The 18,233-nt window shown below is 39.5% G+C and overlaps 1 protein-coding gene across 1 annotated transcript in view; it reads right to left on the bottom strand.

Annotated features, from left to right (window-relative positions):
• The window catches only part of LOC136679576 (zinc finger matrin-type protein 4-like), a 144,311-nt gene that overhangs the window by 13,888 nt on the left and 112,190 nt on the right, over window positions 1-18,233 (bottom strand). Inside the window, exon 6 of the mRNA XM_066658186.1 lies at window positions 1,982-2,078. Within this exon, the coding sequence (XP_066514283.1) occupies window positions 1,982-2,078 (97 nt within the window). The remainder of the gene's footprint in view (window positions 1-1,981; window positions 2,079-18,233) is intronic.

Here is an 18,233-nt window from a genome sequence, read left to right on the forward strand (position 1 = left end):
CAGTGTATTGTCGGTAATAATGAACCAGATGGAAGGACCTGTAGGCCAATAGTCTGCACCTTACAAATGTTGGCCACCTCCTGAGGCTCCAAACAGTCTGCTTTATCCATCAACACCACTACTTCCTAGAACTAGCTGGTATTATATTAAATATTTTGTCATTTGCATTTGGAATTGAGGGAGACTTTTGACTTTCCCAAATTGGGAGGTGAATCAAAAAGGAAAACCCTCTAATAGAGAACCAAGACTCAAAAGAAAAAGGGATAAACCTAGAAACCATGCTATAATTATGGTGTGACATATCAGCTCTTCCCTCTCTTTCCCCACATTCCTTAACCCAAGCCAAAACTGATGTTAGATCCCAATAGATATTTCTCCGATCCTTGGACCTGTTGGAGGTGTGTGCACTTGTTATATAAAAAAACCTATTTTAATAACCAGTGAGTTAGTGGTGAAATATGGCTTAATTAAACACATTTGGGAAGTAATGGCCTCCAATACATCTGCGGTTTAGCGAAGGGTAAACAAGGCAAGCCGGGAGGCATCAGAATCACTGCCATGACTAATATATCACAGCCAAGCACTTCCACATACTTTTTTTTGTTTAATGCCATTAAAGATGTGCACACTGGCTTCTTTAGAATTTTTTGGTAAATTGCTGCCAATATTATAGGCGGATCACATCCCGTTGTTTCCAATATGAACTCTAGAAATAATATATGTACAACAAAAAGAAGCAGAACAGATATTCTTAACATTTCTACATTATAATTCTTTGTCATTTATTAGAAATAACATGATATGTGAATGATCATACCCTTTTAGAAAAGCTGTCACTGCAGTGTTACCTTTTGCTATTACTGTGGTGGTACCCACAAGAGTACATATTCAGTACCTTTAATTAGGGAACATAATTGTTTTCTTAGTTTTTCTATTTTAATTGTAGATTTTAAAATTGTGTTGATTTAATATGCCCCCTTTCATCTCCAGAACTGGAGACTGTACTTTAATTTTGCACAGTTCTATAATGAAAAATTACAAATATTCACCTCTCCTTCTGGAGAAGAGATACATTTAGGGAACACAAAAAACAATGCGTTACCTTTAAATGTACATTTGCATTGTTTGTAATTTTAGTGACAATAATGTACTTTCACTGTACTTTTTTTTCTAAGAGTGTAGGTATGATCGTTAAGCTTAATTCTCAGCTCCAGAAAGTTAGAAGCAGCAGGGAGCTCAGCTTAGATTTAGAGTTAAGTTTAGCATTAGGGTTAGGGGCAGGCTTAGGTTATGGGTAGGTTTAGGGTTATGGCTGATTTTTCATACTGGGTAGGTGTCAGAAAATGACATGTACCTTAGTAAACATGTTTTTGTCCCATGGCTGTTTTTTCTTTTTCTCAATTTACATAAATGTCATTACCAAATGTTTCATAACAAACACACAACACAAACGCACCACCACATTTTCAGTGTCACTGCAGTGGCAAGAATGATCCGTCATTCAGGTAGCCTGCTCTGTAGTGGTCCTGTGAGGGTCCTGACCACTGAAGGGTGAAAGGGGCCAACACAGTAATTTAGAACTAAATGTGCCCCTATATGAGCTCATAAAATGGAAACATTTGCATCATTATAATGATTGATATATTAATGACAGTTATATAGTATTGATGATACCATAGCATACATTTCTAATGTCAACCTAAAGCCACGTGACACATCATCATCATCATCATCATCTTCTTCTCCGCTTCTCCACTTCAGGGTCGCGGTGATGTGACACATTATATCAACTATAATTGAGCAACTGTAGCTTTAATGGCTGAAAATATATAAGACATAAGTCTACGTCAGAGCTGCCATACTGTACATTTTTACAGATATTGATATAGTGCTTATAGGAGGGCTCCCTGGTGTTTCCCAAAAATGTTCCCATTTCAAGTTATTATCTTGTCAGAGTCAGGTAAAATGTTGGTGCCCTTACTTGTTTTGGTGCTTGGACCCCTGCAGGTGTGCATGGTACTGTGCCACGGAGTTGAGCGTGACGCTGCACACATCGCAAGTGTAACTCCGTTTCAGACCTGCAGAGAAAAAAAGATAATTATTAAAATATAATAAAATGATAATTATAATCATTGCTGTCCAAAGAAAAACATGTATTTCCATTTTTGTTGGTTTTTTGTTTACTAGAACATTTAAACACAACAACTGTCCGTCACACTGTGTATATTTTGCATCTCTGTAGACTGACATTTAGAAGTAATTTGTCCTTTTCTTTCAAAGTTACTTGAGTAGAGATACACGTTTTGCCTTTGTCTGCAATGTAACATTTGGTACTAGGAATTCAGCCCTACACTACACTACCGGGAATTGCACAACTGCTCTTTTGTCTGTGAAATTTTTTTGAGCTGCTAGTAAACTATGAGGGGCAAAAAGGGAATGTGAGGTACCCCTTCTATTAAAACAGTCCACCTCTCTCTAAAAGCAAATGTCAGAAATTGCTGCATTGCTTGTTATCTGTAATTTCTGGGGCATTTTCAACCTCAGTTAAATGCGACCCAGCAAAACTCTGTATCTCACACACAGTCAAGACTAATCAAATCAAGAGGATGAGCTATAAAGCAAAGAATATTAATGTAACATCCATCATCTTCAAAGTCAATAAAATGCAAGGTGTTAAACATTTTATTAATGCGTCATCATCTGTCATTAAGAGACACTGCATTCAGTCACGGCATATTAACCACGTCATTATTTCCATGTCAGCTGACCTGTCTGAGCTTGTAAAGGACTGTAGTGTTTGAAAAACAAGGTAGGGTTAGTTTGTATAGCACACTTCATATGCAAAACTATTTTATTTAAATTAAAATAACACCAACATTGAAAGTGTTTTTGTGACCAAGGAATGGAAAGAAAGACATGTCTTTCATTTGGATTGTTGAAAAAAAATTGAGAATCTGGGATTTTCTGGCAGCTGGCTCTTTTATCAGCATCACAGCTAAATAGCTAAATATAGTAGCCAAGCAGTCTTAGGCAATCTTCAGGTAGATCAGTGTATTTCATAAGGTACTGAATGGTTTTAAACAAATGTATATTTGTGTTCTCCCTGTGTCCGTGTGGGTTTCCTCCAGGTGCTCCGGTTTACTCCCATGGTCCAAAAACACACATTGGTAGGTGGATTGGCAACTCAAAAATGTTTTAGATTTGTGTCCTCTTTCAGTAGGGACTCTTATTCTAAAGGAGACGTTGCAGGAAGTAGAATAAGCTTAAGCGAGTGATGTATATCTCTGTCCTGATAACCATGCTCTTCAGGGAGAATTGAATAAAACTGACAGGGTTTAATAAACTGGTGAATTAAAATTGGATTCCATATGTGGTGAAGTGGTCACAGGTATCATAACCAAGGGGCTATTGTATCAGCCAATCAGATTTTAGGACGGGAACTATCCATTTTATAGTGGCCTTTTGGTAAAACCATTAAGCAGAAGTGCAGTCTGTTATTAACAAAGGCATAGGTTAACGTCACAGAGTCCTGTTAAGACAAGAAAAGTGACTAAAAATGCAAGACACTGCATCTTGTGCGGCAGCAAGATACAGAAATAGTGGCTGTTCTCACAACCTTGGGGGAAGGCTCAAATCAGAGTGGCCGACAAGGCTTTATCATGTGGGTTAGAAGCAGTCAGAGGGGGCTACTTCTCATCATTTCTCCCTCTGTATTTCTCTCACCCAGCAAGGTTCACCAAAGGTCAACCCTCCTCCATGTCTCCCAGTTCTGCCTGATCAACTCTCCAGATTATCACTCCCCCGAGGATTTGTGTGCATGAGCGTGTAAAGCTGAAAGAAAATCAATTAAGGCAGCACAGATACAGAAGAGGTACGCTTTATTTCCAGTGGATCTGTGTAATCGCAGTAGAGGTCGCACAGCTCCCTCAACTGAGATTGGCGTCTGACAGAAGCCTCACTTCAACACATTCTGTCCTTGGTTTTGTGTACGTGTGCTGACATTCTGACTTGCCTTTTTTGTGCTGCTTCAGGGTATTGACAGAGTCAGACAAACAAGCGTTGCAAGGCCAAGCCGTGCCACTTCAGGAATGTTCAAGTCGAGAAGAACTCTTTGGTTCCTTCACCTTGTCCTTTTCTTGAAATTGAAGTTCTGACTTTTTGCTGGTGTTCTGTACAGTTGTACAGCCTTGTCAAAATGTACTACCATAGTGTACTTTTAGAACTACAGCCACCTAAATACTTTGATAGTCTAGAAATAGCTTTTCAGAAAATGCTCCCAACAGAAGAAAAATCAGGAGATATGCATAGTCTAAATCCCGTAAAGATACGTTATTTTTTTTTCTTACAGTGATACAAAATAATTTTATAGGTTTTTTACCTTTGATTTCAACATGTACAGTTTCATAACAGCAAGCTAAAATTATATAACTCACCCAAGGAAAACAAAACAAAACAAAAAAAACTTAAAATGTGTGAGTATGAGTATGCACAGGGCTGCTATGTTGGACATGACAGATAAAACTGATAAAGTAAAACCAGCATCATATTTTCAAACTGACTCAGATATCATCCCTGTAACTCTGTCATCAAATATATTGAGGATGGTTGGATTTATGAGTGGAGCTGCTAGTGAGCAATTAGGAGTGAATCCTAACCTCAGCTGTGAAAACTATTCACAACACACAGCTGTCCTGCACCCCAATGTGGTATAAAGTGTATGTTAATTTAGGCTGTTTGTTTCTCTGTGTTTGAGAACTTGGGCATCACTTCACAAAGACATATGTATGAAGCTAGAATGCAGAGTAAAACTGCAGCTTTCTTGTGTCCCCAGTTTGTAGACACAAGTTTCCATCATAAAAATATATTCCATTAACATAATTGAGGATAATATTCTTTGTTGACTTTGGAGCCCTGGCAGTAGCCATGCTTAGCTATATCAGTCAACGTCCTCTAGTCACCTAATGATAATATGAGAATGAAAATAAGCCAGGGCAACACTTTGCATCTCTTACTCAGATTTGTGAGCAAAAGCTATGCTGAATTAAGCACTTTCTTGCCATTTCCATGTACTTACCCAGTTCAGTTTTCCTCACAGTCATCAGTCTAGTTATGCTACCTTGACCAGGTCTTTCTTAGCTCATGCTGCACCATTCCTATCAAATACAGACTGGCAGTAGCTTGGCCCTGAGGCTGGCCCCTCTAATGCCCAAGGGTCTGATTATTTTTGCACTCTGGGACAGTGCAGGATTGCAAAAAAAACTTTTTGCAAACTTTTTGACCAAGCCTTGGCAGCAAGGAAAGAAGTGTCTGCCAGTGCAAAAGGAAATGAACACTTTAATTAGTTGTGGAAAGTGTCATGGTAAACAGAGAAATACAGTAAGCAAGATTTATTTTCTACATGTTTCTGAATTTCAATGTCAGACTTGTTTTTCCTGCTTATTTCTGCGCTTCTTCTTGTGCCACCGACCGAAAGTCTTGCTGCAAGATGTAATAGGATATGAAATATTTGCTCAAAATCTACTCCAAGATTATCTACAAACCGGGTTCCAAAGAAGTTGGGACACTAAGCAAATTGTGAATAAAAACTGAATGCAATGATGTGGAGGTGCCAACATCTAATATTTTATTCAGAATAGAACACAAATCACAGATCAAAAGTTTAAACTGAGACAATGTATCATATTAAGGGAAAATATGTTGTTTCAAAATTTCATGGCATCAACAAATCCCAAAAAAGTTGGGACAAGGCCATTTTTTACCACTGTGTGGAATCCCCCCTTCTTCTTACAACACTCAGACGTCTGGGGACAGAGGAGACCAGTTTCTCAAGTTTAGAAGTAGGAATGCTCTCCCATTCATGTCTAATACAGGCCTCTAACTGTTCAATCGTCTTGGGCCTTCTTTGTCGCACCTTCCTCTTTATGTTGTTCTAGAACCTGAACATAGTTCTCTGCATTAATGGTGCCTTTCCAGACATGCAAGCTGCCCATGCCACAAGCACTCATGCAACCCCATACCATCATTGATGCAGGATTCTGAACGGAGCATTGATAACAACTTGGGTTATCCTTGTCCTCTCTGGTCCTGATGACATGGCGTCCCAGTGTTCCATAAAGAACTTCAAATCGTGACTCATCGGCCCAGTGCAAACGTCTGAGCTTGTGGGGCTTGCTTAGAAATGGCTTCCTCTTTGCACTGTAGAGTTTCAGCTGGCAATGGCGGATGGCACAGTGGATTGTGTTCACTGACAATGCTTTCTGGAAGAATTCCTGAGCCCATTCTGTTATTTCCTTGACAGTGGCATTCCTGTTTGAGGTGCAGTGATGTTTTAGGGCCCGGAGATCACGAGCATCCAGTAGAGTTTTACGGCCTTGACCCTTACGCACAGCAATTGTTCCAGTTTCTCTGAACCTTTTGATGATGTTATGCACGGTTGATGATGATAACTTAAAACTCTTTGCTATTTTATGCTGGGTAAAACCATTCTGGTATCGCTGCACTATCTTTCTGCACAACAATGGTGGAATTGGTGATCCTCTTATCATCTTGGCTTCAGAGAGACACTGACGCTCTGAGAAGCTCTTTTTATACCCAATCATGTTGTCAATTGACCTAATTAGTGTTAATTGGTCTTCCAGCTGTTCGTTATATGCTCAATTTACTTTTTCCAGTCACTTATTTCTACTTGTCCCAACTTTTTGGGGATTTGTGGACACTGTGAAATTTTGAATCAACATATTTTTCCTTTAAAATGTTACATTTACTCAGATTAACCTTTTGATCTGTCATTTATGTTCTATTACGAATAAAATATTGACATTTGCCATCTCCACATCATTGCATTCAGTTTTTATCCACAATTTGTTTAGTGTCCCAGCTTTTTTGGAATCCGGTTTGTAGTCTAACACACATATCATCGGCTTTTGAACTGAAACTGATCCAAGCTTGTTATAAATCTGTTTCAAACTGACTACAACTGGTCCATCATTATTATTTTTGATGATTTTGTATATGACCAGTGGCCGGTATTGAACAATATTCTAGGTGTGGCTGTGTGTGCCACATTGTCAGTTTCAAGTCATGTTTCCCAGTACAATCTGCATGACACAAAATCTCTGTAAATCAGTAATTTTAATTTACATTAAAAACCAATCAGCAAACTAATAGTTATTAAAATGATTATAGATTGCAGCTCTAATGTGCTCAGATACAAGGTAAATTATTATACAGGGTGAGTCAAAAGTCAAAGTACACCCTTTATATGAATACCCCAGCAAGTAATGGGTGAGGGGGCTTATCTTTTAGGCTATGTCTGGAACATGGCCACCATTTTGAAAGCCTCCATAATGGACCAAGGGCAAGTTTTTCCAATGAGAAGGTGGTCATGTAGCATATCAAAGAAACAAATGAGTGTCCTGCAACTTTTGAATCACTCTGTGTATAAATTATTACATTACAGACAATTTCAGAAACACAAAATGTTATTATCAGTTTATTGAGAGTTACTGAGCAGTGAGCCAGTGTTTGCTGCTAATTTTAATATGGATAGTGTACCACCAAAGTTACATTTTATGGTTGTAATAACATGGTCCAGTGTGTATTATATATGTGCGATATATGTGTTTCATCACGTAGTAAACATTATTTTATTCGATTACACACATTCCCCTGGCTCAACATCTTCTGAAGCCCAGAGAGCCGTTTGCGACATATGCAAACATCATTCAGTGCGAGAGAGAGAGAGAGAGAGAGAGAGAGAGAGATGTGTGTGACAGGAAGACAGGGAGATTGTGTGTTAATAGAAGCCCTAATAATCGGTCGTGTTTAAGTGAGTGAGTGAGTGAGTGAGTGAACAAGTTAGAAAGAGAGATGTGTGTGAGACTTAACTTCACAACACTACTGTAAATGTGAATTACACTCAGCAGCAGGTAGGGGGTGCTAAGGAGACAAAAAAGCCAATTCTTACATTGTATTCCATTAAATTATACAATTATATATATCAAACAGGGAGGGCTTTGCCCTAGCACTCTTTATTGATTAGATATTCCTGCATATGGATGTATATGACAAATGTTGTCTCAACCTGCCCAAATCCAGCATGAGCAGTCAGCACTAGCTAGGTTTTGCGTGAGTATTTTAAGCTCCGTTTTTCATTTTCAAAGGCCAGATTTATGTTTGAAAAGCTAAGGCCCTTGGCTTGCTCTTTGCAACAGATTTCTTTCCTCAAAAAGTCAGAAAAATGCAGAGGTGCCTGATCATCCATCACAGTGCAGACTGTACCCTCCGCATGAGCAATAAAGTGGCGACTGCCCATCGTCTGTACCTGTCCTCCACTAAACCTCGTTCATATTTATTCCTCCCTGACAGAATGACTACACTTTACTATCTGTATCACTTACTCCCAAGAAGAGGGCTTTATATCTTCATTTCCACAATAAAGAAAAACTCTCTCCCTTTTGAGCTGAGATCATAAATTCAAGGGCTTCATTTCTGCCAGCATAGGCTTCATTTGTATACAGTTAAATTATCATCCACCATGACTCTACCTGTGGAAGAAAAGCTTTTACTATCCATCACTCAAACTTAACACGGCACTGGCCTTGGTTATATCTAACATTATCTTCCATGGAGGGTCCCCAAAAGAGATACAGAAATAGAATTTTCAGTCAAACCTGACATTACTTACATATTATTTATTTTTCAGCTTCAGGAAAATAACCAGAAAATCTATCCTTCCTGTCAAAACAAAACCTTGTATCTCCATATCTGTCAGATTTTTGTTTATTTTTCAGTATTATTTGAAAATGCCATCTGCCCTTTTACACTGTGTCAAATTCTCATGACAAACCAATCAATAGAAATGGACCAAAAAACAAAAACAAGATTTGGCAGCAGTTTTTTTCTGCTCCTGCAGGTATTTTTTGGAGATCCAAAGTTTTGTGGCCCAAGTGACATCCATTTCATCCCTTTCATCTGTTAACAGCGTAATGTGCTGCCAGTGATGTGTGTGTACTTGAGGTGTAATGACTGTGACTGAGAAAAAGCCAGACGTTCCTCAATGTTTATTTTGTTGTGGTCAGAAACTGTCATTCTGAACAAGAGAACACATGAAAAGGAACATAATGAAAAAACTGACCATGTTTATTATTCTTATGATTGAACACAACAGGGATAAGCTTTCACGCTCCTGAACAAGGACTTCTCTAACCACAGATTTTCACTTGGAGCAACATATTTGTGTCTGTTGATTTAAAGATCAATGGTACTTTCATTTTTTAATTTTATTTTGATTTTCATCTTGCTTTTGCAAGTAGGAATTTCAAAAATATCTTTTGAAAAGTTAAATAAGTTTAATAAATTTAATGGCCATTTTCCCTGGTAATGAAATATACAAAGGGTGTGGCATGGTGGTGCAGCAGATAGTGTCTCAATCACACAGCTCCAGGGACCTGGAGGTTGTGGGTTCAAGTCCCTCTCCGGGTGAATGTGAGGAGTTTGGTATGTTCTCCCCGTGTCTGAATGGGTTTCCTCTGGGTGCTCCGGTTTCCTCCCACAGTCCAAAAACGCACGTTGGTAAGTGGATTTTAGACTCATAGGTATGAATGTGTGAGTGTGTGTTGCCTTGTGAAGGACTGGAGCCGCTTCAGGGGTGTGTTCCCGCCTTGGGCCCAATGATTCCAGGTAGGCTCCAGACCCACCACGACCCTGAACTGGATAAGCAGTTGCAGATAATGAATGAATGAAATATACACAGTGTCATCAGTAGAGGCCTGATTCTATTTTCTGACCTCTTTACTCACTGTGAATACCACTGCAAAGGTAATGTTACTCTCAAGCCAAATGTACCCATCACCATCTGTTCTTCTCCTATGCATTCGTCATGGTTTTGACTCTGTGCCCAGGTAACCAAGCCAAAGGAGCATATGTTTGAATTAAGAGACTCTAAAGACAGCTTGTGACCATGCTTACTGCTTCGTTAAGTCATAACTCTCAGATCACCAAAGCCACTGCCATGACCAGTTAGTGAAATATCAATTTGGTTTGGACTTGATGAGTTTTGTTGGGAGAAAACATATCTGATGCATCTCTCACTTTCTGAATGGCAGTCATCATGGTGTAGAATGAAACAAGGTGATTAAAAGGTGGTTAAGAAGAAAGCAGAATTAAAGACCCACATCTGTGAGATGACAGACAGATGGCATAAAAAAAAGAATAATTATGGCGTGCTGGTTCGTTTTATGTAGCAGATAAAACACTTCATCCGAAGCGAATGGAACCTGCCCAAAGACAATATTAGCAGATGGGAAACACTGTGACACAGTCTAATTAGCAGCTTACCTTATTGAGTCTAAATACCGAGAGTTGTTTTAAAGATGGAACTGGAGCACTGTGGCTTCTGAGGACACTAAACTTAAAGTAGAAATGGGTGATGCACTTAGAAAAGATCCAATAAATTGTTAGACAATTGCAAAATGTACAGATGCCTCCAGACAGGCAATTTATAACTTACTATATACATACAGCGGCATGTTTCAAATATTAAATAGGAAAATGCATGGCCAACACCCAATTGCAGTGCCCTTCAAATTGGTCCATCCAACAGGCATCCAGTGTTAAAACATGTTGTAATAGAAGCCAGGACACAACTTCCCAGCCCCAGTGTGGGGGAAAAGCTGCTCTTGCGTTTAGTACAGATGTTGAAAATCTTAAAAAAATAATAATAATTAAAAAATAGGTTTATAATCGTTTAGTTTAATTATAAAACAACCTACAGAGACCTATTTCACCAGAATTGTATACCTTCTAAAACTTGTTTGTAGTATATAAAAGTCTAAAATATGTTGGAAATGCAGAACCTCTCTGTTGTCTTTCTGCTGTTGCAATAAGGAGAAAGTAGAATTCCCTCAGTAATGCTCTGCTTTCCAAAGAAGTGTTGGATGAGTAGGCATCCACAAAATTTTGTCTATTAAATGAAAGTGCAAGGTCAATACAGAATGTGATCAGACTTTGTCAGCATCCATAACTATATACAGAGCAATAATATAGGCAGGCTGTAGTGAATAACCCTCTCCTTACAAAGACATATAGACAGTGCTGTAAAACCCACAGACACTGATCTACAGAGATGTGGAAATCGATCTGGTCAGAGGACATACAGGTCAAAGGAATGGTATGGCTGTGAATGACTGACCCCTATGCTCTCTCTTTGTGTGTGTGTGTGTGTGTGTGTCAAGGCTGGGCTGTAGGATCTTAAGCCTGCAGGGCATTTCGTTGGCATTACATTCATTTGTCCAAGGGGCAGTACACATAAATACAAAGTGCTGATGAATAATTACCTTTAGTTAATCATAAACGATGACACTGCCCCATCCTCAGGGAATGAGGGGCCAGTGAATGATTTGATGAATATGTAATTGATGTGAATCATATGCTATTGCCTTTTGCCCAGACGAGCGGGAATGTTTCTTTCAAACAACATCATCAAGACAACATCACCTGCCCAGAACTACAGATGAAAATAGTACAGATATTTCGTTTTAGCGGTTAATAATAATTTTAAATAATGTGTGCTGTTGATTTAACAAATTCATGCAATCAAGGAGAATCTGAACACAACATATTTCTTCAAACTCACACCTGCTACTTTATAGAAAAAAAATCTTATATAAGTACCACGCTTACTGAGAAGGCATTAGTTTAAATATAAATAATTATCTTAGGTGCCTCAGACTTCGGAGGGAATATATTTGGGAAGAACTTCCATTTCAATTCTCCAGTACAGTTCCAGAGCCTTGAAGAATCTACACTAAGTTACTGTGAAGCAGTGACTTTACTAATATTGTTTTTTCCTTTGATTTCTCAACAGTCTGTCAACCATGGAATTCTAGCTTTTTCAGGCCTCTGTTCAAACTAGTCTATTCCCCCAATGAGACTGCATTAATGAGGATGTAGACACAATTCAGGTGTCTATTGAACCAATGGGAGCACTATTTGAATACTAAATGTCTGAAGCCTTGGAAATCTAACTGTAATAATTGCAGGAATGAACAGCTCTTTGAGTAGATACCTTATTTATCTGTGTATATATATAAATATATATATATATATATATGTGTGTGTGTGTGTGTGTGTGTGTGTGTGTGTGTGTGTGTGTGTGTGTGTGTGTGTGTGTGTGAAGAGTTTGTATGATCTCCTTGTGCTTGCGTGGGCTTCCTCCGAGTACTCCGAGTTTCAACCCACAGTCCAAAGACATGCACGTTAGGTTGATTGGGCTGCTCAGTCAGTTTATCTACTCTCATAGAGCACCACGAGTGCAGTGAACACTTGACTCTTCCATCATGTAGCCAACCATCACAAAGCGATGACAGCCATGTATGTGTGTGTTTGTGTATATATATGAAGAGGTGTCAAAGTCACTGGGAAATATAACTGACCTGGCCTGGGGTCATGGTGACTTCGAAAACTATCATTATTGATAAATCAATAAAACTGATCATCTGTATAAAACCTGAAAGGTCAGCAATAGGCTTTTACAAGTGCATGCTGTGAATCAGTGGAACCATCCCCCAGTCCTATAGTGTGCATTGGTGATGTTTAGGGACCATTAATCTACCCTAATCTCTTACACAAGCAAATGAACTGTTATTTTGTGAAAATATGGGCTCGTATACCATTAAAAAATAATGGAAATCTGGCATTAATAACCACTTTTCCACATGTTCTGGCATCTTAATGAAAAGACTGTGACATGCTTTGGACAAAATGCCACTCTGCACTTGGCATAGGAAACAGAATTACTTGTTATGCCCCATGTGTTCTGTCTTAGTCAGACCACAAAAACCTGTCTGTATAACAACGAATGTACAACAATACGATAATTATTTATTCATATTTGTTTTGGAATATTTTTGCAAAGTTTTATAAATATTGTTTATGACTTTTTATGTATACTATTTAATAATATACTACTTTACTATTTTAATGATGGTCAGTTCAGAATGAAATATTCTACACAATGAATGACTGTGCCATGTTGTCCTATAGTTGTTCTCCACACGTTCTGGTGATGGACAGGTCCTGCACCAACCAGACATCAACAGCACTCCTTCCCCTGACCTACTGTTTAGAGACACATATTTGGAGTGAATTATTACTGTGTACTTTATGTAGTTTATCTCGTGTTTCAGGTTTCCGCTGCCTGCCCTGGTTTGCTTTTTGGCTTATTCCCTTTTCCAGCACATTACTGGATTACATGATTACTATTCATTTGCATTTCTGGTTTGGGATTTCTGCCCGTCTACTTATTTGGATCCTTGGTTTGTGAATGAAGTTTGCTTCAACCTGCACATGTCTGAAGTATTCCCTTGCCTTACAGACTATTAGTTAAATATTTTTAAACACTTACTGCAGTAGAAAATCTGCCTTTAGGAGAGTGAATTGCAGGGTTATTAACTAAATCTAGGGTTTCTGAAATAATTAGCTTGTCCACTTCTTCCGATCTTACGGAATGACCATTTATGAGGAAGGTATGTGATTGTTTCCCATACAGGGAATAAGCCTAGTCTTAGACTACACAACGTTTTGAATTGTGATTTTTCCGCTAAGCTTAATTCCTGCCTGGGGAACCAGTCCTATATGTAACAAATGTTTCATGCATTCATTAGACAAGAAAAGCTTTAACTGATGTAAAATCATCATATGATAATGATTGCAAATGCATGCAACTAGTTACTGCCCACAATGAATGTTTGGATGATGGTGTTACTGGTTGCCTCAACTCAACCACAGGTCCAGAAGTCAGGTATGAGGTGGAGCACATGAAACATGTACCGTGCCCCAAGTCAAGCCTGACCCACATCCAGCCCACACAACACTTGCCAGTGTCGTAACTGAGCCGTAAGTGTCAAAAGTATCACAGATTTGGCCCAAATGTGTCTGCTATCTGGGAACCTACCTCTGCTTATGGATGAAGGGATTTTGACACTGATATATGATTGTCTTTCCTCCCTCATATCTAATAAGTCATCACAACACCATCAGAGCAAATGGCCTCAATATAAAAGCCATTAGTTGTGTTTTTGTAGTGGTGGGTGGAGTGTGTCAAACTGGAGGAACCGAGCTCACAAGCCCCGTCTTGGGACAGCGGGAAAACAATCACAGAATGCTTCAAATGATCTCCTGCCATGTCTCTCCAATTACTAGGCCAGGACAACAGCATGCCGAGAGATGCAATTTGTCGCCAGCTTTGATTGACAGGCGGCGAGATGGCGCTAAATGAAAAGGCTGAAAAAAAGAGGCGTAATTGCTGATGCAATCATATCAGCCCGGGTTCCAGGCAAGACTCCCGATGTGATAGAGAACATGAACGCACCGGCTGATTAACACCAGGACGAGAAGTACTGACAGACTGGCAGCTATGGAACAATCTCTACTGCCTGGCCTTAAGGAAGAGCGTAATTACAGTGTGGCCAGACAGGGAGGTTTTAATCAGGGTCAAACCAAGTGCCATATCGACAGGAGCTGAAGCCAAGAAGAAGTCATGAATTCGAAGCTGAATTTTGTCAGCAATGTTTTAGCAATGCTTAGACACAGTCTGGGAATTCAGACATATGGGGGCAGTAGCATCAAATGAACATGAGGCTAACTGATAGCTGTAGACAGGAAAGAGTTAAAAAGGTATAAAAGCATTTGTAGCTTACAATTATCACTGTTCAAATACTGTTCACACACTGTTATGGAATCATTAAGGATATATAAATATAAAAATGCAAAGCAAAACCTCCACAGGACTGTTATATAATAATAATTATGTGTCATTGTACAAGTTACAACTCATCTGTGGCAGTGAACAAACACACTAGTGCATTAGGGGCTGTGAACATACATCCAGGGTGGCAGGCAGCCATCCCCAGCACACAGGGAGTATTTGGAGGTTTCAGTGCCCTGCTACAAGGGCACTTCAGCCATGGATGTTCCTGCCAGTCCTGGGGATTGAACCAGCAACCTTCTGGTACCAAGCCTGATCCTCTAACCCTGCAATGTGGGAGTGGGCATTACTATCATTTACTACATCATTTGAACAAAGCATCTGTCAATTCACATCGTGTGAACATTTCATGATCAATGGATTAATAGAAATACTCCACAATTACTTGAATAAAATCTTTTTACATTGACTTCCATTTCCCTTCCATTCAAGTTTCCATTGAAAGTTAGAAAAACTTTTTTTGCTTCTCCTGTAAAGTTACTATTTTGGAGATACATGTTTTACTTTAGACAGTGATGAAATATTATATTCCTGTTGAGGCAGAGCCAGTCTCCATTGTTGAATAGTACCTGCATTCACATTATGAAATCCAAAAGTGAGACAAAGCCAGAGATAATAGAAATCTTTTCTTGAGATGGATTTCTCTGCAATGTTCTTGACCTTGGGCAAAGTGATCAATTTCATAAGTTATTATTAATCCGTATGCATGCATTGGTGGAGTCTACTGCAGATGGTGGATCTGTAGACACAAAGGAAAGGTGAGCAGGCTTTTCATTTTGGGCGAAAAACCTGGACATTCTGCATAATCAGAACCTGTGCAGATGCACACATCCCAAAGGCTTCGTCCATTATCTGAGAGACAGGCGGACCCCAGGAGAGTGGCCTGTTCTCTGCTGAGCTCACCTCTGCTTTATTAATGACTGCAGGTGGCACTCTGGAGGGCTACACTCACCATATGTGCAGAATACTGAGATCCGAAACCAAAATAGACTAGCCAATATGAAGCAGCAAAACCACTTGGAGACACACCACACGCACAAACACACACACACACAGAGAGGGAGAGAGAGAGAGAGAGAGAGAGAGAGAGAGAGAGAGAGAGAGAGAGAGAGAGAGATTGAGAGATTCCAGGTAGGCTCTGGACCCACCGTGACCCTGAACTAGATAAGTGGTTACAGATAATGAATGAATGAAAGACAAACTGTATATATGTATATATATATATATATATATATATATATATATATACATATATATTTTTTAAATATATATATTTATTATTATATATATATTTTTAAAGAATCCACATAGCAGACCCCAGAATGGAGAAAAAAGGAAACAGAAGAAAGCAAGTGGCTAAATACTAAGACATTAAGCCATATTTTACCAATCAACACTACATGGAATGGCATTGCATTCAACACTCAATCCACACTCACACTGGTGAGAAGCAGTAGCCAAATGTGCACTGCATACCCTCAAGCAAGAACGACCGTCTACCTGGAGGAAACAGAGCACCAATCCATATCTGGGCATACACTCATACACTCATACAGACATTCACACTCATTCACTCACATCAGGACCATTTAGAGTAACCAATTCACCTAAGATCCATGTTTTTTGACTGTGAGAGGAAAGACCCCAGAGGAAACCCACACAGACACAGGGAGAACATGCACTCTTGAAAATAAAAGTGATGCCACAGATGAATAAAGAACCATGTGTGTAAAAGGAATGTATGAGTGTGAAGAAGCTCTTAAAGGTTTAAAAACATCCATCACTCGATTTTAAGGTTCTTTACTCATTTAAGTATATCAGAAAAACAGGGGTCTGAAAAAGTATGTAGTGCAACAGATGGAAAACACACTATGTGAAGAACTGCAGAGTGGAAGCTAAACAGAAACAAGGAGAAAACAGGAGATGAAGTAAGGGTAGGAGCCAGTAAAAGCTAAAACACAACCATTACCAAACGCCCAAGGCTAAACGGTAAGTGTGTGTGTGTGTGTGGGGTCATAAATTCACTGCTCTGTAATCAGGATGATTCTCCTGCGTGCCACTGGGTGAAGCCGCCTCGTTCCTGAGGTGGCCCTCCGGAAAGCATGTGGAAAACGGTGGATAATAGAACGGGGTCAGCGTGGGGAGGGCGAGCGAGGGATGAGAGAGAGTGAAGATGAAAGGACAGGGAGGGTGAGATGAAAGGAAACTCTCCAAGCTCCCTTCCTCCAGAGCAGGGAAGTAGCCTGCGGTCTATGGAAAGCGAGAGGTAATGGCAGTGGCACACTTTTAGCAAATTGTTTGTTTTTCCTGCAGTCTGTGGAACTCTTTCATTGTTCTTGGTGGTGTATAAAATAAACCCTGCACCGGGGTCTTTAAAACCACCCCTCAGTTTCTATCTTAAAACTGCCAGATCATATACAACATCAAACGCTTCTGTCTGAGATCCTGACCTGGGGATTGTTTCAGATTGTGGAACACAGTCCGGGATAAACAGGCCTAAACATCAAGGCATACGGGCGAGGAACTATTTTGGCTTTCATTGTCACTTGAGTGTTAACGGATTTTTGAGGAAGCCTTGAAGTGGTGTAGTGTAGGACCAGGTGTTCCTTGCACTCAGACACACAAACACAGGCACAAGGCATTCTACTGAAAATCTATGAATATTTTATCATGTGGCAATCTTCAAAGTCTGATAGCTCTCTCTCTCTCTCTCTCTCTCTCTCTCTCTCTCTCTCTCTCAGTGTTTTTCCAAAGCACATTCAAATTTTAGAACTGACCCAAAGAGAACTTTGAGTTCTGCTGCAAGCTCGTTGTCTTCCTACTTGACAGTCAGTTGGAACCAACTGGGATTAGCCAGCAGATTGTGTTCTCTTTTTTTCCCCTCATTTTGTGTCACATTAAAATATCTCATTTGGCTGATTGTCTGTGATGTGTGCTTTTTTACTGGCTGAACTAAAACGAGGATCTGAGAAATGCTGCTCTCAGTACATTTACTGAGTCATGAGTACAAATAAAGCTCTAGGGTTTTTTGTTTGTTTGTTTCATACTTTGAATTGCATCACTGCCATGCCATAAAAATAAACTCATTTTTAAAACCCTCATCTATTCGGCATTCTGTGGAGATAAGCTAAATGTTTGGAAAGCAGGCTTGGGACCTGAAAGGCACAGGGTCAATTCCAAGACCCTGTCTGGAAAAAATGGGTGGGGGCACTGGTTTTTGAGCAAAGCATCCAACCCACAGCTATTCGCTAGGTGCTATAGTTCATTGCTTCTAGAAGAATTTGCTTACTGGTGTGTGTTTTCACTGTCATTGGAGAGACTAAATATAGAGTGGCCATATTTTAATTCTCAAAAAAGAGGCAGTATGGGGCAAACAAACACCTGCAGTGGTTTGGGCTGAAGGGTGGAGTCTGTGGTTGTCAATAGTAGACAAATGCATCCATAACCATTCACCTGACTTTAATAC

The sequence above is a fragment of the Hoplias malabaricus genome, chromosome Y, assembly GCF_029633855.1.
Source record: "Hoplias malabaricus isolate fHopMal1 chromosome Y, fHopMal1.hap1, whole genome shotgun sequence".
Taxonomy (NCBI): Eukaryota; Metazoa; Chordata; class Actinopteri; order Characiformes; family Erythrinidae; genus Hoplias; species Hoplias malabaricus.